The sequence below is a fragment of the Amphiura filiformis genome, chromosome 3 (assembly GCF_039555335.1).
Source record: "Amphiura filiformis chromosome 3, Afil_fr2py, whole genome shotgun sequence".
NCBI lineage: Eukaryota > Metazoa > Echinodermata > Ophiuroidea > Amphilepidida > Amphiuridae > Amphiura > Amphiura filiformis.
Genome location: NC_092630.1, coordinates 47,223,486 through 47,246,059, shown reverse-complemented (window position 1 = coordinate 47,246,059; position 22,574 = coordinate 47,223,486). Strand labels below are relative to the sequence as shown.

At 36.1% G+C, this 22,574-nt stretch overlaps 1 protein-coding gene across 1 annotated transcript in view; it reads right to left on the bottom strand.

The window, feature by feature from the left end:
* Positions 1-22,574, bottom strand: part of LOC140147291 (C-type mannose receptor 2-like) — a 58,611-nt gene that overhangs the window by 9,289 nt on the left and 26,748 nt on the right. Inside the window, exons 10-20 of the mRNA XM_072169069.1 lie at positions 22,349-22,541; positions 20,228-20,352; positions 19,957-20,064; positions 18,473-18,598; positions 16,325-16,479; positions 15,745-15,871; positions 14,539-14,724; positions 13,910-14,161; positions 13,360-13,386; positions 7,249-7,365; positions 5,472-5,588 (exon numbers count right to left, since the gene is read on the bottom strand). Of these exons, the coding sequence (XP_072025170.1) occupies positions 5,472-5,588; positions 7,249-7,365; positions 13,360-13,386; positions 13,910-14,161; positions 14,539-14,724; positions 15,745-15,871; positions 16,325-16,479; positions 18,473-18,598; positions 19,957-20,064; positions 20,228-20,352; positions 22,349-22,541 (1,533 nt within the window). The remainder of the gene's footprint in view (positions 1-5,471; positions 5,589-7,248; positions 7,366-13,359; positions 13,387-13,909; positions 14,162-14,538; positions 14,725-15,744; positions 15,872-16,324; positions 16,480-18,472; positions 18,599-19,956; positions 20,065-20,227; positions 20,353-22,348; positions 22,542-22,574) is intronic.

The following is a 22,574-nucleotide window of genomic DNA, read 5'->3' as shown; positions in this document are numbered from 1 at the left end:
ACAAAGCCCGCATCAGAGCTGGACAGCTCACACTCAATAATCATATGGCTTACAGGCGACTTCTAAATCATGTTGCACTTTTCAGTTGTCTTAGTATCAGGAGTTAAGATGTCAAGAGTATTTATTTGGGACATACCATCCAAGTCCTGTTCCTTTGATACGTTTTGCCCACCTGGCCTCTAAAGCAATGTGTTAATAATCTCCTACCAGCAAATCTCCTGTACTCACTCTTCGGAATGTGGTACTCCAAAGGCCAGTTATGGACCACTTATCTTTATAATGTAAACTGCCTCTCTGGAGGAAGTGATAAACAGCCAAAATGTGAACTGCATGTCATACGCTGATGATACCAGTGTGTGAAACAGAGCCCGTCCGCACGTCAGAGACGCGCTATTTTGTCGCTGGAAGTGCTATTTTTCTAACCAACACGTCCGACGGGACGCCCTGAAATGTTGCCACTACAATTATTAGTAGTGTCGTACTGACTACCATGACCACCAACATATCAGATGCGCACAAAAGTGACCAAATGTGAGATGTTTATCGCCTGTTTGCCTTTTTAGGCCATTTTGTCCAATTTCAGCATTAGAATTACTACAATTATTACGTCCCGCTAAAGTCATTTGGCAGTGGGTCAACTGGACGATTTGCAACTTTGCCCACCTTGAACATTTTGTCCACTGATATTAACTAAACACTAAGACAGCAACCAAGCACCGATACTTTTTTCGGAAGTTTTTTCGGATATAAAATGTACCTATTTATGACAAGATTGGTGGCGCTATTTATATACTGGAAATTACTCTTTCAGTTTCAGGCTTTTAATACAAATAATTGCTTTTATTTTTTAATGAAATATGTTATTAAAATTTCTTTGTTACTTGTTTCACCTATTCCATCTGTTTTAATTGCAGTATTGATTACCTACCCCTTGCAAATTCAGAAATATGATTTATGATAAATAGCGCCACCTATAGTTTGCATTTACTTAATAATGAAGCCGATTCTATATACATCAAAAAACCGTGATCAAAACCAAAGTTACATATAAAATATATGGACGGCTTACTTTCAGGTCTGACATGTTACTTTTAGGAGCAGCCTGTCTTGGGGATTACCTGTGGTTTTGCTGAATTTGATGCTTCTGTCACACTACACCGAATAGGTCTTCCGTACAAGAAACGGATGGTATTTTAGTAAATCCGTTGTTGTTCGTCAATGATCGTTTTATGTTCTTTTTATGTCCTGCTATCATCCGCCAAATGCGTTTCGTGTTAGGTGATGTTCGTTAAGTCCGTCGGCATGCACAAAACTTGAAACGGGTGTACCGAATACACATGTTCGGTATTTATCCGATGTGTGTTCGTATGGTGCTGAATATTGCCGGAGTTTGTTCGCTCTCCTTTCGTTCATGTTCGTTCTTTGTTCGTTGCACTCGGCCCGTGTTCGTTGCAAATACGTTCCTGTGAGGCCTTCACCACCGGATAGCATATTTTTGCATTCGGTGATGTACGTTGACCCAGACCGTGTTAGTGTCACACTACACCGGATCGGTCTTCCGTATAAGAAACGGATGGTATTTTAGCAAATCGGTTGGTGTTCTTCAATGTTCGTTTTATGTTCTTCATATGTCCTGCTATTATCCGCCAAATGCGTTTCGTGTTAGGTGATGATTGTTTAGTCCGTCGACAATACGTTTCAAGTTTTGTGCATGCACAAACGAAACGGAGTGTGCCGAATACACATGTTCGGAAGTTGTCCGATGTGTGTTCGTACAGTTCTGTATATATACCCTGGGTTTGTTCGTTATTCTTTCGTTTATATACCGCAGGTGTTTGCAAGGTTTCGCAGGCGCTTGTGCCGGATGTAGGCCTATAGCGAACATGTGCATCAATCATGGGGGGGATTTTCTGAAGGGTGTGTGACGCAATATCATATTTCCCCAGTACTTTAGTGACTGACAAGTAGAAAAAGGGGAAAGGAGAGAAAAAGAAAAGAAAGTAAGAAAAATTGAAGAGAGAAGAGAAGAAAAAGTTAAATTGCACGTAATTTAGTAGGCCTAGCATGTAAGTAGTATTGAGCATGTTGAGGGAGGGGCACTTTCTGAAGGGTAGAGGACGCAATATCAAATTCCTACCAGTTTTAGTGATTGACAAGAAAGAAAAAAGAAAGAAAACATGGAAAAGGTTAAATTGTATGTTATTGAGTAGGCCCAGGATAGTATATAGTAAGCCTAAGTATAGGCCTGTGATTATTATAGGCAGTGCTTTAAATGTCGTTCCTTGGCCAAAAAGCCTGTGAAAATTACTGCCGGCCCGTCGATATGTAGGGCCCGTGACATTTTGTCACCAAAATCAGTATTTAAGACGGACTTAGGTCTATTACTGACTTTAAAATATCAATCCATGCATGCTTTACCTGAAATTACGAGTCTGAAGTCTTATATCTTAAAGTGTCAGTGGATCAGTGTAACATTTTAAATTTTGCAAATTCAGTTCGGGCCTTCTTTGTTTTTTTGTTTAAGGCAATAATAGTGTAAAATGATGCACCAAAACAATTGTCCAAATTTTCCATTTTAAAACTAAATTTTTTTACACAATAGGCCCAGGCCTAATAGGCCCTACAGTCCCCATGCAAATGGCTTCAATTGGACCTTCATTTTGAAAAATGGACAAGTCTTCCTTTTTGCTTCTGCTATGGACATCCACGTGTTATTTTTAAAACAATTGTTTATATTATACAATAATTGTGAAAACTTTTCAATGGCTTCAATTAGGCTTTCGTTTCACCAATTTGCGGCTGTTTCAAACTAAAATAGTACCCAATAATAGTACTAAAATTGATCCAAAAATGACAAATGGCTTCAATTGGGCCTTCATTGTCCAAAGGTTTCTCACCTCTATTGCCCCCGGACTCTGGTTGCCCTGATATATCAGATTTGTAGCCCTTTTGTACCAATATTTGACCATTTTCGTCAAAGTTTTCCCCCTTAAAAGTTGTCTTTCCCCACTTTGTTCACCCTCTGAAAAAGTGCTTGCTACGTCACTGCCTCTAAGGGGTCAAAAACCCTCTCAAACACCCTCTCCTCCCCCACTTTTCTGATAGTGTGGACGTCCCTGTTGGTGCCACATGCCACGGATTCGCCGGTTATTTGTCGGACGTTGAACGATTGAATCTAAAACGCCTGCATGATTATTAGCGGCCACAACGCATAGAGAGACGAACGGGAATCGGATCCCAAAATCCGTACATTTGTCGGACGTTGACCCCCAAATCCGGTCATTTGTCGGACGTTGAACGATCGAATATAAGACGCCTGCAGGATTATTAGCGGCCACAACGCATAGAGAAACGAACGGGAATCGGACCCCCAAATCCGGTCATTTGTCGGACGTTGAACGATCGGATATAAGACGCCTGCAGGGTTATTAGCGGTCACAACGCATAGAGAGACGAACGGGAATCGGACCCAAAATCCCACCGAATCTTCTGCCGGACTGGTGATTTTTCCACCGAATAAAATATTTTTGTATTCGGTGATGTACGTTAATCCAGTCCGTCGTAGTGTGACAGACCTATTAGACATTGATAATACGCAACTGCATCGATCATTTCATCCTGCTGAACGTTTTGACGCTATTCAGAAATGGCACATTGTGGGATTCTATATTTGCATGTTATTGATTTGTGTAGGGGTTCATTTGGGTGTACATGTACTAGCTTTACTGGTGGAGCCAATTTCATTTGCATTTCTATGTATTTATTTACATAGTTATTTAAATAGTTATATAAGTCATATTTTGGTTTTAAGTAAGATTTTGATGGTAATTTTGATGATTAGTGTTCTTGTTGAATTTAATAGGCTTTAGCTTTATTCACTGTGAAAGTAAATGATAGCACTCTACGTTTCGAGAGTCGGTCATGTGCGGCGCCTCCTGTGTCTCTGTGCAATTGTGGGGTATCTGATGGCTTTCGCAGTGAATCACACCGAGGTGTATTTTCTTTTGGATTTTGCTGTACGAAGTTTTTGTAATAAATATATTTTTATCATTGTACTCTTGCAATCTATTTTAATGCAATTTTATCAATTTTGTTGTGAACCAATGTATTTTAATGATATGCGTGCAATTTACACAAGTACAATTTATACGTATTTTCTTGATATATGACTGGACACCACGAATCAGCCGTAAAGTCGGCCCGGTCAATTTTGTTTTATTTCTTGTTTAGAAAATATACGTATATCATAAGCTTTAAAAGGGTATATCATTTGACTTCAAACGATATCCAGAAGCGGGGTTATGGTTTGTTGAACTCTGAACAAAATACCCTTTTTTCGGTTTTACATGTGTCTCTTTTTCCACATTTCTGGTACTAAATATCAAACGGTCATAATTGGCGGTCATTTCAAATCATCCCAAAGTCAAAGAGGTTCAGATAATGTCCTTTCATTGTTAATTGTTGGTTATACATACCAAGACAAAATACAATGCTCTGTTATCCACCACTTGAACAGGATTTAGCCAACAGCAATAGGATTATTGATTGGTTTAAACAGTATTTGATGAGATACTTGTCGCACCAAATTGAGGTATCTATGAATACGACCTTCACGCACATTTTACACTGTGACTCAGAATACAATTTGCCGACTTTACGGCTCATATGTCCAGTCACATATTATAAATCACATATTATTTTTCAATATTTGTATATTTTTCATAACGTTGTATTTCTATGTATTTTAATATGTAAAGAGGGCCCAGTGGAAAGCAGTGCTTTGTTCACTGATCTGGGCTAACCTCTATAAAGATGCCGTTAATAAAAAAAAAATATTATAACATACAATCATACACATCATATTATACCATCACCAGCTATTTTACCGGAAAACCCCAAGTCGGATGAATGGACATTATTTGAGAAATTTCAAAGTTTAATTTCCTATTTAAAAATACAATATTTGGCAAAGTCGAATCGAAATCGTGGTGGTTGTGCTGGTGCTGGTAGTAACAATAATATGTGACGTGTCATGTCAAAAGGAGACACTTTTGGGCAGGATCGTAAATGGAGAAATAGCCACAAATCTGCCCGGGGTGATTTTTTCACAATTTGGGTTTGTTGCGAATTTGTGATGTTATTAATGTTTAAAATATTATCTGATAGTTTCAGACCGGAATATAACTGTCATCTTGTATTTTTTGGGACATTTTTCAAGGTAATTTCTACTCTCAGCATGGTCACTAATATTTTAAAGGCCGATATCTCAATTTCCAATTTTATAATACCATAACTTATGAACTCAATATCTTCGCTTAGGAATGTCCGATTTCATTGGAGAAAACGGCGTTGTGGAGCAAAATATCTCTACATTTAAGATAGGTAAAAACCTCAAAATTGATAACCTGCCCAAAAGTGTCTCCTTTTGACATGACACGTCACATATTATGATAGAGATCCAGTAACGATACCTTCTTGTTCAATGTCATTGACACCAATCCAAACCTCGTCAGCATCCGGGCAGCTCCATCGCATTATCAGCTGCAAAAACTCGTGTTCATCGCCTGTTTCTGGTACAGCTAAGTGTCCTTCGAACAACGTAAATAAATGAAATTAAGAGAAATTAGACGCATGTCAGGAGAGTGAAGCTAAAAAGTATCAACAACTAATCATATGGGAAATTAGCAAGCTACAATTACATTTGTTCTACTCAAGCTCATTGTACTACTTTCTACACACATGTTTTCAATAAACTGGTTACAAAGTTAGATACGACATAAACTTATTAAGTTTACACGAAGAAACGTATAAAAAACGTATAAAAGACGTATAAAGTTGTTCTCTAAAACCGCGTTTTCTCAGCAATCAAATATCGCAGTGAGTCAAATGTTGGAGCATGGATGTATCTTTACATTATTTTTGTGTGTTTATACAAATTTTTAGAATCCGTTTGAAAATCCTTCGTTTAAATCATTTTTACGCACCATGTTCACAAGATCAAAAACGCGTTCCATGCAGTTTTTTTTTCAAATGTTCGCTCCGTATAAAACCACACCGAGTGATTGTTTCCTCCTTTTTTGTATTGTACTACAAATCGACCAAATAAATAATGTTGCCATGGGGAAGAACCAAATACAGTACCGATTAAATTTTATTAGCCCGTTTTTGGGAACAATTTTCGAGAATCTTGTACCACAAAACACTGTTATGTTACATTATCGATATCTGGATTGTGGAACGTTAATTTTGATTTCTAACTGCCTACATTATTTCTCAAATGTCTGTCGCTTACTTTACCATTTGAATTTCACTCCAAATTTAAGCTACTTTTGCAAAAAACGAGGTTTTTCGCCATCGATATCTCCGACATTTACAGCGGTAATGAGCTTGTTTATCATAAGAGCCTGTTATGCACTATTCCATAATAGTCAGTTTGAGATCGATCAATTTCATGTATCCCCCAGTTGCTCAATCGGTTAGCGCGCCGGGCTCACGTTCGACTATATAATACTATAGTTTTGAGCTGGAAAACTTTGGTACGTGTTCGAGTCCCTATGTGGTCCATTCCATTTATTTTATTTTATTTTTCTCTCACTTTTTTTCTTTTTCTTGTTCGTTTCTTTCTTTCTGACTGCATCGATTTTTTTCTGCCCGTTTTTTTTTCATTATATAATTCAGGAATTTTTAGGCTATAGGCTACTAGTCTAATAGGCGCGGCGCGCGGCCTATGAATATATTTTTACAAATTATAACAAAATATTAGTTGTTGGTTTTGTTATTGTTGTTGTAGTTATTGTTATAGGCCTATATATTGCATAATCAGGGTATAAATAGGCCTACTAGGCCTATTATAGCCTATAGAAGAATTGATTTATTTCACGACAGATAGGCCTATCATCCAGGATAATTTTGAAAATTGAAAATTTAGAAAATCCAAAGGAAAATTGCCGAAAACGGCTGCACATAATCACCCCCCATCAGTCCATATGGCCCTATCATGGTCGCCCCCTCCCTATCCCTGCAACATAGGGCCTATAGGATGACTCACGAGCCGCGGTTTGTCCGTGGCCCTAGTTAATTTCAGATTGATACACTATTGTACGCATGAGTTCATTCTTTTCTGCATGGCTGTTTCCATTATTAACTTACGCCCCTCTGGAATCAAGCCTTGAAAATCAATTGTATTTAACCTTAAATCTGATTATATATACTTTATATATAATATATATCTCATGTAAAAGATCATACCCCCGCCATTTTGTTGACACCACAATTCTGCATCGTTCCAAGTTTTCGGTGTTCTTCCTGCGTAGTAACAATTCCCATTGTACTCTGCCCAGTTCTCCAGACAATTATTTGTTGGGTCTGAAAATAATTATATTAATAATAATAATAATAATAATAAATAATAATAATAATAATAATAATAATAATAATAATAATAATAATAATAATAATAATAATAATAATAATAATAATAATAATAATAATTAGTAGGCTTTTAGCGGGTTCGAGCCTTGACAGTTCTAAACTTGTCCGACGGCGAACCCGCTAAAAACCCACTAATTGTTATGAATTCCCGTCGTAAAAGCCTATCCCACAATACGTACTGACGCGAGTATAGTCCCACCCCGTTTTTGGGTGACCATTTTTCAAAATTGGGGGGTGGGACTATACTCGAATTTCAACAACAAAAATTGATACTTTGTTTTCATGTCATACTCTATTAATGATATCAAAATGCATTGAATTTGAATAAATAACTTTAAAAAAATTTAAAATGTTTTTTTTTTTTTAAATTTTTAAATTTTTCGAAAATTTGGGGTGGGACTTTACTCGAAGGTGGGACTATACTCGCGTCAGTACGGTAATAATAATAATAACAATAATAATAATAATAATAATAATAATAATAATAATAATAATAATAATAATAATAATAATAATAATGATAATAATAATAATAATAAATTACTACTAATAACAATTTTAATAATGATGATAATGAAGTACTACTACTACAACAACAACTACTACTACTACTACTACTACTACTACTACTACTACTACTACTACTACTACTACTACTACTACTACTACTACTACTACTACTACTACTACTACTCATAGGGCCTGCACTTTGGCTCGTTTTTGCAGGTTTACATGGTCCAATAATCACAAGATGACTGACATGTGGTAACAAAGGAAGCAGTCACTGCAATTTGATTATGTCCCATATGATTGGCCATTCAAGACACCCCTGTGAATATACTATAGCGGCCTTTTCAAAATATAATACCTGTTTGCTTGACTGCATTGACAATACCCGGGAACAATACACACAGTATATGCATTGGACATACTTTTTACAATAAGCATGATAAGTGATGATGTGACCTCCAGATTTATACATCGTTCGTCTCGCACACTGACGACATTTGATTGAATGGACTGCGCCGTGATTACGGTGAAGGACACCGGTTCAAATCCTTTGTTTGGAGCCAATCGATAAAAGCATGCAGGGCCTCTATACCCTATACCCATGTACAGTTTATCCCTTACATAACCTATGTCTTGAATACGCTGGCAAAGTTATGTAATAATCGGATTAATACTATATAGCAGTAGGTAAAAACAAGTTTTGAATAATCCGCGCTACAAAGTCCCATTCAGTGATCCCAGCGAAAGTGAAAAAAAATCAAATTGTTACGTGTAAAAAATTTTTAATGAAAAACAAATGGCAAAAAAAACAAAACAGGAAAACGACAGTATTGACGAAGTTGAAGCCCCATTCAAATACATGTAGCTAATTTATATACTGTCAGTACCGGTATATAAATTACAGACTCACGTAAATGCATTATTTTTTTTGTCTTAGACACACGGCTTTCGGCTGAACCACTACACTAGCAAGCTATGTTAGCACATCTATGACAATGACGAAACGTACAAAATCAGCCATAGGCCTTTTATGACCTTTGACATTCTTTTGTGGCGAGTGACATGGTCTTTCAATTCACGCCGAGTGTCCTTGACAGGTTCGACTATGCTTCAGTGGTCATGAAAGAATTCAAAAGATAACCTCTGCCCCAATAATCCCAGGCAATTATCTGAAACTGCTCCTCGGATCATAAGAACTCAGTCCTCAAATGATAGTCATAATAATGTCCAAAATATAAAAATTATAAAAATCATTGAAGACTGAGTTCCGCAGTCTAGTATCCAAAATCTGAATTTTGATGATTTTTACGATCGTCGGGATGAAAAAAAAATCAATATAAATCAAAGAAAAATAAATAAAACAAGAAAAGAAAAGAAAAAAGACAAAGAAAACGCATTCTGAATACGAAGAATGTCTTTCTGATATCAAATAAATTTCATTGTTTGGAATTCACGATATAATACAAATTTTATGACAAATTATTAAAATTTGATATTTTTCACATTTTTGATATATAACAGTCCTCGAAGTAAATATCATAAATCTAATGATATATTCTTAAACAGTCCCTGGCATACCATACATGTATAGGCCTATGTATAGTACATTAGTCTGCTTTATCTGTTTTGTGCTGTTTAAGCAAATTTAAACATAATTTCCATAAAATGTAAGCTTTTACTGTCAGATATGTCCCTTTTAATTTTGAGCAGAACAAGTGAGGTAAAGCAAAGAAAATTGGAATTTACTACTACTAGCGCCAATGAATGTTATACGATTGTAAAGCGGTACGATCCTCTGGGTGTGTGTGTGTGTGTGGGGGGGGGGGGTGCGTATGTGTGTCCTGCACGCTTATTTTTCTGCAACTATAACGGGACGCAATACGATACCGGTATGTTATAAGAATCAAACTTACAAGAAAGATGGCTCTTGTCAAATCCTACAATTCTGTCAGAGAAAATATGCATATTTGCATTAATTTTTTATTAATTGACATAATTGATTAATTAATAAATATTTTATTTAATGATTTACCATAATTCCAAACATGTCAAACAATATGTCAAATTAAAGCTAATGAAATGCTTTATAAATTGGTAAGAGCACATTTTGCAAAATGCATTTAGTATTTTAGTTACATGATTCCAAACATTCTATTCCAATTTTTTGCTACACACGCATAGGAGCTGTACTTTTAGAATCCGCGCCTAATCAATAATAATAGTCTTTCACTCCATTGTCAAAGTACTGTGCTCCCTGTAGCATTATAGTGACCAGGTCGCGATATTTTTTTTCCTAGTCAACATTTGCATCACATAATACATTTACATGATATAGGCCTATATGAGGCTGGATTGAGCTGTGTTCAGTTTTATACGGCGGATTTATTGCCATAATTATTACCTCTTACTTAAGGGCTGGGGTATGAACGTTTGGACAGTATTTATTTTGGGACATTAGAGCACATCAGACATATCGAATTGCATTCTGAATACGAAGAATGTCCTTCTGATATCAAATAATTTTGATTTTTGAAATTCGCAATTTAATACACATTTTATGGCAAATCATTAAAATTGATATTTTTGATATTTAACAGTACTCGAAGTAAACTTTACAAATCTGATGATTTATACTCAAAGTGTATGTAGGTGGGATGAAAAGCCGACGATCAATTGAAAATTTTGACCTTTCGTATTGGAGATATGGATTTTTTTCCCAAAACACCAAAAAAAAAAGGTCTTTTGGGAAAAAATCCATATCTTCAATATGAAAGGTCAAAATTTTCAATTGACCGTCGGCTTTTCCTCCCAGCTACATACACTTTAAAATATATCATTAGATTTATATAATTTACTTCGAGGACTGTTATATGTCAAAATTTGAAAAATATTAAATTTTTATAATTTGTCATAAAATTTGTATTATATTGTGATTTTCAAAAATGAAAATTATTTGATATCAGAAAGACATGCTTCGTATTCAGAATGCAATTCGATAGGTCTGAGGTGCTCTCATGTCCTCAAAAAATACTATCGAAACGCAATAAACGCTAATTCTAGATCCCTTAACAAAAGAAAAACAAATTTATTCCAATTAAAATTCTACCAGGGTTCGAACCCACAACCTTTTATTTAACAGTCGAGATCGAATACCACTACGCTGTGAGTGCTTCTGCCAGAAATGCGTTTGTTCATCATACTTATTGATTACGGAATAAATCACAAACACACGATATATATATATTACTTGTCTATTAGTAATAAATACGTATATAATCTCCAATCAATAATGAACCTTGCCTCCGACTATGCGGTTCCTATGCAAATGTTGACTAGTAAATTAATATAGGCGACCAGGTCCTAGAGTGTGATGTTTTTGTAGCAGATGACAGTGCTCATTCAAGCCTGTCAAGGTCAGTTAGTAGCCACTTGCTGAATGGATGGCCATTATCAGCTATCAAAGAGATGCCTTGTGCAGCTGCCAATCACAGTAGAGGTTTGATAACATTTTGTTAAAACCCAAATGTGATATAAGGACAAAGCTGTGCATGTTGGTACTTAATTGTTTGGATTCGTTATGTTGAAATTCCCTTGTATTAGTATTTTTTATGTGTAGTGTATATTGTTCATAAATTATATAGCTTTTAAATTTTGGGCATTTTTGCTCTGTTGCACTGTACCATTATGGAATTTGAGCAAATCAATTACCGACACAAGCAGGTATACAGTGTATTATTTTATTTTTATTTCGTATCTCAGGAGCACAGCTCACTTGGTAAGGCGTCAGAATTTGGTACACGAGCGCTTCGAACTTTAAATCGGAAGGTGGTGAGTTCGAGCCTCATCACGGTCACATTAATTTTATAAACCAAATATTGTTCGAACTTTTCATATTTGTTTTTCTTTTATTGTTTCTTTTCTTTTTTTTTTTTTCTCTTGTTTTATTTAATTTTTCTTTATTTTCTTTGATTCATATTGCCAGGGTAAGGAGTGGAGGAACTAACGGCCCATTCAGTGATTTTTTCATCTGGACGATCGTAAAAATCATCAAAATTCAGATTTTGTACAATGATATAGTCAGTAATAATCTTTTGATCATTATGACTATCATCATCCGGAGAGCAGTTTCAGACCATTGCTTGGGATTGTTGGGGCAGAGGTTATCTTTTGAATTCTTTCATGACCGCTGAAGCAAATTCAAACCTGTCAAGGACACTCGGCGTGAATTGAACTGATTTAATTTATATACTGACAGTATATATAAATTAGCTACATGTAGGCCTCTTTGCATGGGGCTTCAACTTCGTCGATACTGCCGTTTTCTTGGGTTTTTGCCATTTTTTCATTAAAAAATTTATAAAAGTAACAATTTGATTTTTTTTTTTCACTTTCGCTGGGATCACTGAATGGGGCTTTGCAACGCGATATATTCAAAACTTGTATTCACCTACTGTTATAGCATTAATCCGATTATTACACAACTTCGCCAGCGTATTCAAGACATCCAATGCAAATAATCACCTAGATTATGACGTTCATACCGTAAATATGGCGGAGTTATACTCAAATTCATTCAACAAAAGCATGATTACAAGCTATTGCAATCTACCGCGACAGCTCGTCTCACACACATAACAAATGCACTATAGGATCAAATAGGTTGACGACAACGTTTGATTGAATGCACTGCATTGCGCCATGATTACGGTGAAGGACACCGGTTCAAATCCTTTGTATGGAGCTAATCAATAATTTCACGCACATCCTCTATTATTGCCCAATTATTGCCCGGGATGATTGCACACTGTAAAAGAGCTATTCAGCATCAAAGTGGTTACGTAATTCTCTTGGTTACCGGATCACGCTATTTTGGTATGCCTTCGAGTGCCATATACTTTGTGTGGTGATCGTTTCGATCGTGGTTCATTACTCAAGAGCGTGATCCCGTTGACATAGCAACATTACGTAACTTCGATACTGAATTGTTATAATGTTTGATGAAATCGTGTTTAACTATTTGCTTAAGAAAGGCACAATACAGATAAAGCAGACAGATTTACTACATGTGGTACATGTATATACATATAGGGAATGTGTTCGAGTATTACCTAATTATAATAGGGGCGTATCCAAAAATGAATTCACACCCCTTTCAAATGTCGAGCCAAAGTGCAGGCCCTATGTACTACTACTACTACTACTACTACTACTACTACTACTACTACTACTACTACTACTACTACTACTACTACTACTACTACTACTACTACTACTACTACTACTACTACTACTACTACTACTACTACTACTACTACTACTACTACTACTACTACTACTAATAATAATAATAATAAACTGCGGGTTATAATAACGGAAAGTGGTAAGTGAACAGTGGTGGGTTGAAAAAGCATTTCTTACCATCGTTTGGATCCACGTTTCTTGTCACTGGTTTAAAAAGAAAAACATAATCATTATGTTAAATTTTCTGCACACAATATAGATATTTATGCCCTGATGTTCTTCTTACACGTCTACGTCCCAAAATGATACCCGTCCATGTGACGCATGTCATAATAACTTGGAGCAAAACTGAGGACTCCACAACACAAAGTTTTGGATGTCTTTGAAAATGTTATGTTATGTAACTGTATATTTAGTTAAATCTCTTTGAACCTTTTGTCCAATTACGAAATAAGATAAGCACACCCACCCCACCCACACCCACACACACCACTCCCATCTCCACACGCCCCCCACCCATCTCCACACACACCCCATGCAGCTCCGCACCACCCCACCCATCTCCACACACACCCCACTCCGCAATGGTTCTCCAACATAAACATAAAGCATAAACTGTAACAGAAACACATCCACCCCTACAGAAACAAGAAACACACCAACCTCTTCATAATCACTTAACCCACCCCTACTTTATACACACCCATTTATATTTTTCTTCACTTACATATTCTAGTAAACATGTAATACCCGGCGAAGTCAATCTCGCCTGACGGCTGTGTTTTATGATTGTCTGCACTTAGGTAACAGTTTCCAGAGCTAGGTTGGAACTTAAATGATCGACAGAAGTAAGAAACTCTATTTACACATGTATCTGCACACGCTTCTGCGGATGCGACATTTACAGTTTCTTGGTCATAAGCTGAATTCAATCCTCTATCTTTCGTCATGTAAAAGTCTGATCGGCTGGTTATCAAAACTATAAACATAAAACCAAAACACTTTAAATTAATAAGTTAAGTTAGATTTGCATATCATTTAAATCTACCAGATTGTCTTTGTCCCTATTCATGTGTTTCTTAAAGAAAACCTGACTGCTATGGACTCAGATGCAAGTTTTAAAACGGCCGTTTGTCTTACACAGTTAACCATTGTGACTGAACGCAATGATGTTTGACTCTATAAATTGGTCCAGAGGGGTAAAACAAATAGGGCTATACCTATCTTTTTACATTTTTATATTTCGTAAAATATTTTTCGACTTATTTTAAAAAGTATTAGGGGGGAACTTATAAGTTGTGTACCTTATATTATGTGTTAACATTAGATTAGATTAGAAGTGGGATACTTTCTTACATGACTCTTCGCTTTTACAATACATCGGCCAAAGTTGATTGTAGCCAGCTTCCGAACCGTCTCCAGTATCACCATTTCTAATTTGTGTAACAGGCAAATCGGACTTCTCGTTGATAAATCCTTCATCCGCTCGCCACGTACCATCATTTACATTGCAATTACATACTTGTCCATTAGTACAAGTTCCTGTAAACGTGATAGGGCAAAATCACTCTGATTGGTTAGCGCAAGAAGACCCCATCTGCATTATTGCGGGATGTCAATTTATGTTAAGATTGTGTACAGTACAGAATGCAAAAATTGTCAAATGTCTATTATAGACCATTCCTATAATTGCCACTTTACTGCCGGTGATGGGGGTGAACATCAAATAATAAAATACTTCTTGCATTACCCCATTGATTTTTACGGGAAGAGTAATGGAAAAGAACATGGGCCTTTTCCGACTTTCATTATTTCTGAAGTTTAAAGTCCAAAGTATAAAAAACTAAATTTTTCATTGGTACTCAAGTCTAGAGTACCATGTGAATCACATGTACAATGCACACATTGATACTGGACCGGTGCTGCAGTGGTACTCTAGAGTAGCCACAAGGTAACTGGGTACCGGTGTACCTCTGGGTCAGCAGCAATAGGAATCGGGTAGTGTAGCTCTCATTTGAGTCAAGACGATTCGGCTACTGATGGAAATGTCCGAACTCCCATTTTGTAGTTAGCTGAAGCAAGTCTTTGAGAAGATGAATATTTCACTTGACACAATAAATATCTAATTTCCCAAAGTTTATTTCAGAATTTAAAAAATTAGATTACCATAAAAACGAAACCGTAATCTTTTGCATGTTTAGTGGGCAACTGCAGAATTTTTATAAAGATAGTTCACCGTTCTGTATTCATTTGCACTACATTAACAAAACTGATGGCATATATAAATATAAAATACATGAAAATAAATACTCAGTCTTTTATACTAGATCACTTGTGACGCGATTGGGTATAATGAATCTCTAAATATGACGTACAGATAATTAATATTCAGATATTCCTTTACACATCGGATTCTACAGTTTTTGCAAAACAAAAAACAAAACACTATTTGAAAAATCTACTACTTTTTTCTTTTTTCTACTCTGTTGGTTGTCTGGCTTCAATTTTATTCTAGAAGCAGTTTTACAAAGTTTGGATTAAGCGTATAGGAGAGTGACTCACCAGATTCGCCGCATCCACATCTTCCACTGCCGGCGCTAGCTCCTCCCCAATAAGTCATCTTGGTGCCATCTCGATTATACCATGCCGTATAAGCCCAGCTAGCCATTGTTGAACCGAGACAGTCATACTAGAATGACAGGTATTTGAATTTGAAATTCCTTCATTATGCCGCTAACATTACTAATAACTCAAACATATAATCAGCTTGCGAAAACAAGTACAAAACGACAACAACGACAACACAACAACAATTACCTAGGTAAATTGAGCAGAGAAGCAAAAGAAACCTTCATGTAACATTGACCAATAATATCCTTAATGTAACATTGACCTACAGTAACCTTAATGTAATTTTGACCAACAGAGGGGGTAATTTCGATTCAAAATAACCATAATGCAACATTGACCCACAGTAACAGGGGCGCTATTTAGGCCGTATATTCAGTGCGACATAGACTAAATATCAAAATTGAGTATAAGAAAGTTGAAAACTTTTTGGACCTTCAAGAGGTCATAAAGCTTCTTGTCCCCCCTACTCGTACTCACTAATAATTATATTTTGTTTTGTATTAGTTCTTACCTTGATGTACTGGTAGCATTCACCGGAAATGTCTGCCAATGTTTTTACAGCTTCAAGTCCATTGTCATACCAAATTTCACGAACATGAGAAAGCCCACCCTCGTAGCCATTCACGTACTGTCTCGTTTCTTGGTTATGATTCAATCGTGTTATTCCTAGAAATGATGCAACGGTTTAAGTCAAAGAATACACTTGAAAGTATTGATTCCTAAATACTAATTTACTCGGTTGCACCTCGTGGATTCGTATCTAAGAATCAGCACTTCCTCGTGTATTTTTTTCTTACCTTAAAGGCCCATTCAGTGATTTGCTCATCCGGACGATCGTAAAAATCATCAAAATTCAGATTTTGGTACCTTTGTAATTGGCATAGATGTGCTAACATAGCCTGCTAGTGGTTCGGTCGAAAGCCGTGTATTTTAGACAAAATAAAGCATTTGCATGATTCTGGACTTTTGATACTGACAGTACAAAAAGTCCGACTCGAGATCGAAAGAAGCTCACTCTCCACGTACCAACACGCGTTGCGTATTGTTTCTACTACTTATTACATCAGTAGCTACTATTTTAAACAAAATACACAATTTTAACTGTTTTTCATATTTGAATTGACCGTTAGTTTGCCTCGGTGACCTTTAATTGCTTATTTTGTTTTCTACTACAAAATTGTAGCTTAAAAGCGTCTGTTTTAAATCAATTTAGACTCTACTTCCCCGTGTTAGAAACACTGGACTAGGAAGTTTTTCCAGTCGATTGGTGGCGCACTGTACGAAAATCTCGATTATCTCAGAGTTGAAGTAGAAAACCTTTCTAAAACTTCTGTTTTTGACTAATTTGTCGATGTATTCAGGGAAAAGTGGTTTAATGAAATTCTGTAGACTTATTCTTTATTTCTAAGCAACTCTGACAAATTTCCATTTTTTTTAATGTTCCTGTGAAATCACTGAAAGGGCCTTTAAGCTACGGTTTTAAGTTACAATACAATCTACCAGAAAAATGTATACTTTTTAAGGAGAGACACGGAGTAAATACGATGAAGTGGGAAAAGATGTACCCAGCAAACACAAAAACGTTTTAAAAACGTTTTTAATAAGTTATATTTTGGCTTTTGGTTTACATAAAAACGTTTTAATAACATTAAAATGTCGGGTTATATAAAGGTCATGAAAACGTTTTCAAAACGTTATTGCAAATATTTCGGGCAAACATTTTTCGCAAAATATTTTTTCAACCCCAAAATAACATTCTGCTTAGAATGTTTTGTATCAAGTTTTCACAAATGTTTTTGGAATGTTATTAAAACGTTTTTATACCCTTTACATAACCCGACATTTAAACGTTTTCTGTAAAACATTTTTTGTTTGCTGAGCAGTAGATTATCAAAAAATGATTTTTAATGCTATGAAAACGTTTTATACCCTTAATATACCCTTTATATAACCCGACATTTAAACGTTTTCTGACAACCTTTTATAACCTTTTACGAATGATGTCGAAAACGTTTTGTGTTTGCTGGGTAGTCGGACAGTCGGACAAGTAGTATGCCTTTTCCCGATCTATTGTTTTGAACTTAAATTCAATGAACAAGAACAGTGTCGATACTTAATGCGTCTAGTAAACTTCTCAAAATATAGTCGGACTAGACTAAGACCAAATTTTGCGGGGTTACTTGTAATTTGTGCGTTACAGTAAACCCTGGGTATAATATATAGAAGCACTGATGTGATAGATTGACGTCATGTTGTTATCAAAAAACAATTATTTTGATTTTGTTGTTGTTGATATAGCCATTCTTATTTTCCATCTCTAGAAATAAATTAAATTTAATGTAACATTTTTTGTTTTAAATAATCTTCCCGTAGGAACTCGACAACGACCCATATAAATAGGAGAGGGTTACGCCAAGCTGGCCCATCAAGACCAATTTCTACAAACTCTTTCAGGAAATGCCATTTCGTAAGACTTGCATCTTGACAATCCTTTTTGGACTTTTTGGTACAATATTTGCTCTAGCTTTTTGGGTAACGAGAAAGGAGTAACTGATCCCAGTCTATAATACCACTGTGTACCAGTAAACGTTATCCTAGTGTTAATAACTAATATTAATAATATTAATAGTATTTTGATGTATGTATTTCTAGTACTTACCAGTACTTTCAGAGGACATATCGCAGTAAACTCTCGTAGGATCGACACCATTATAAGGACCATCTGGATCAATTGTGTAGTATCCATCAGAAGTCCATCCTTTGCGTTTCCAATCAGCACACGAGACTTTTGATAAAAGTAATAACAATGAGATATTTATAAACATTAAACGTGATGTTATTACTTACTTTTACCCTCTAATCTTCATTACATCCTGATATTGACAGCGCACCATAAATCTATATAAATAATATTGCCAGATAATACTCATGCAACCCCCCTCCACAAATAGAAGCTGTGTGTGCGTGCAGAGTTTTGGGAGTTGTCAATCCCTATGACTGCAAGATTTTTGTATAATAAAGTGATCCAATTATGTTCCAATCCCTGTGCTTTTTTATTTTTTTCAATTAAACAGTAATAAGTGATATCGATGTTACGAATTTGGCATGCATTATGGGACAGTTTGGTACAATTGAACTCTGACCTATCGGGACAATTGCTTGAATTTATTACTTTTATTTTTGTAATAATCTTACAACTAGTTTACTTAATTTATGATATAAGAATATTTTGTATCTTTTTTAAAATTTAACAGGAATGTACCGTATGTATTCTCAGATAGAATTTTGGATTTGTTGTATAGCTTGGTAGAATTTTGGACGAGCGCCACCACATTTAAATACATTCACAAGATCTCCCAATTCATTTTGAGAACTGTGGCGCCTGGTTTCATTTTGTTAACCGTAAAATAGTAGCTCCCATTAGTTATCATCATTTCAATCCCATTTTATGTAATGTTTGCGTTTTGTTATTATTGCTGCTGCTGTTGATGATTTAATCTGAATTGGTTAAGGGTGGTCTGAACCCTGGAATTATGGAAACTTATGGAAACTGCTAAATTATTAGTCTAAAGAATATAAAAGTATACATTTTTAGAATGGAAATTCATCTGTGAGGTCCAAAATGCTCATTTTGAGAAAATCACAAAAAACAGGTTTTTGGCCCAAATTTTTTTTCAGCAACGTAACAAAAAAAATTGTTTGGCCAAAATTTTTTTATTAATTTTAAAAACTAGATAAAATATTTAGGGACCGTTTTTTCATTTTTTTGAATTTTGACCAACTTCGTTTTTTGACCATTTTTGGTGCAAATTTCTCAAAAAAAACCCTGTTTTTGTGATTTTCTCCAAAATGAGCATTTTGGCCCAAATTGGACCTCACAGATGAATTCATCAAGTCATTTCCATTCTAAAACTGTATACTTTTATATTCTTTAGACCAATAATTTAGCAGTTATGAAGCCCGAAAGTTTCCATAATTCCAGGGTTCAGACCAACCTTAGCGGTGTCTCCTGAATGTAGCAGGAGGGAGCTCCAAGAAAATGGGGGTTATCAGTGTGGGAACGTTACAAATTGGGTGTCATTGACCGTGAAAAGTTTCTGGGCGAATATGTGCAAAACTTTGTGGAAATTGTCATAATCGTACCTTGAAACAAATTATATTTGCATATGTAAGGTAAGGTTGTAGAGCACGCAGCATCATTCCAGCTTCCATCAACGCTCCATCGCATTGCAGCACAACTTTCCCCTTCACCTAGGAAATGTATTAAAAACAAAAACGAAACGAGACTGCCGTGTTTACAAAATAGAGTATTCAATTTTAACGTATTACATAACGTTTATAAATTAACTGGAATATTATCTGACCGAATTTGCGTGCCAGAAATGTAAAGAGAATCGGAAAAAGTAGGACTTACCACCATTGGGCTCCCCAGTGTGCCAATTATCATAGGACCATTGCGAACCATCCGTCCAAGTCCAATTCCCTTTACTAGTTATATCATTTGCACCAATCCAATGTGAGGCAGATTCATGATATCTCCTGATAAATGAAATAAAATGCTTTTAAAATAGTTCTTGTGAACGATTCGATTACCAAACTTGAATTTGATTTACTAGAGGAACTAAGGATTTACGTGCTAAATTTGCTGTATGCTGCCGTGCTGAATACTAGATAAAAAGTTATCCCAGGGAACGTGGGATACTGCATGGTGGCATAGGGATTAATCAGAACGAGTAATATGGTATATCTGTCAACAAGATCGGTACAATTTTTATTTTTATCGTGAATGACAATTCGTGACCTCTAGAGGTCACCAGGGGTCAAATCCAAAATGGCTCCACATTTTAAAATCAACATTAGACATTAGACCTTGTGCTTCCTGTGTACATGGTGTAGAACTTCTCATGCTTCTACTATCAGGAAGTGCACAATGCTTATAGCTTAGCAGCTGCACTATAGGGGGCATGTACTGTTTTGTAACATTAAATCTGCCAGTAGGCTAGTGCACCCCGGGGATCCAGTGGCGTAGCCAGCACTTTTCAGAGGGGGGGGAAGGGAGGAAATCAGTTAATGTTAGAAATGAAAAATTTTGCCATATTGAAGCTAAACTGGTGAAATATGGTACCGAAAGTGAATAAATGGCAAAATATAATGTAAATTTGGTTAGAAACACAAAAAAAGTCTTAAATGTCGGGGCGGTCACTGGGTGATATTACATTCAGTTTAGACCTTGTCCTTTGAACCCAAATTGGCTACTTTGAAACGAAGTAGCCAAATGCATTTGCTTCGTCCTCATTAAAATTATTTTACAGGATAATGCAGAGTATCTAATGGATCTGCAGGCTACTAAAAAACTAACCTCACTCCCCATGACAAAATTCATAAAACTATATTCAGTAGAGCTTGACTTTACCCAGGGATTGGGTGGAATATTAACCTCATTCAAGTCCCCATGACAATTATTCCTACAGCTGTTCTGTAGCCTATGAAGTTATTTTTTGACATATAGGGATGATGTTGCAATATGAAAGTTGACCGGTGAATGGCCATGGCCACTAATTCATGAACTTGGCTAGCTGGCTGGCTGGTCTGAGGTCACACTTCTTAAACATCTATGATTTGAATTGCATTGTTGTTCTCATCACAGACTGAATTAGAAGGAACCATTAGAAGGAACCTACTCCTGCTCCCATCATGCAAGTTATTCCACTTAGACTGTTTGATATAGGCTTACTTTTATCAAAATAATTAAGTATTGATTAAGCATTTGCCAGTGAAACATTCTCACTCACAAAAATCACAGATACTCAACATGAGAATCTGTGCAATGTTTGACAGAGAAGGTCACTAAATCTGGCCGTCACAAGTTCATAATTAGTTTTGATTGATCTTCATGTACCAAATCATTTACTTTAAATTGATATCCCAGCTGTGACCTCTGAGCCAAATGTTCTATAGCATAGTAACACCACATGCATTCATATATATACATTTATATACAAACATATTGGCATAATGGGGACTGATGCTCTCTGACTGCAGTCAGAGGGCAACACGTAGTACCAGTATGGCTAGTAGCATACAGGTAGTTCATTATACTTAGGCCTATTCAGCAATCCATAGCTCACTTGTGGAGTACTAGTTCTTTGGTTGAATCACCACCTTCTTGACTGATCAGAAGACCTGTGTTTTATATAGGCTTACTGCATACACTGCCTACCTTTTGCAGCTATGTGGAGCTAAGGTGGGGCAGTCCAGGGGGGTTGTGCAGTCATGTGACCTCCGTACGGTCTGGGTATTCCCTTTTAAAGGGATTTTTATTATACTTGGTTCATGTGTATGGTTAAAATTAGGGCTTGGGTTATAGGTTATGGTATAGTGTAAGGATTGGTGTTTATAACGAGTCCGACCCTTATTGGATTTTTGTACTAAACTTTCGGCAAACCCTAAGCCCAAACTTATAATTCAATTGGTGACACTTTCTGTCAATTCTAAATAAATGTTATTTGAAATAAACTTGTATTGCAGGACTGACCTCATCATCGCCATAACATTGTCATTCTCATTGTCATCCAGTACACTGGTCAAATCAGCATCACTGCGTAGCGCTTTACAAGCAGCTAATGCTTGTGCAAAAGTAGCAGTCGTATCTCCTGAAGATTTATAACATGAATTGTCCAAAAGGTCCCATCCACTATCACATAGTATCTCATCGCTGTCGTCTGTGTCTGCCCAAATAAATGAATTAACACCTCATAGAT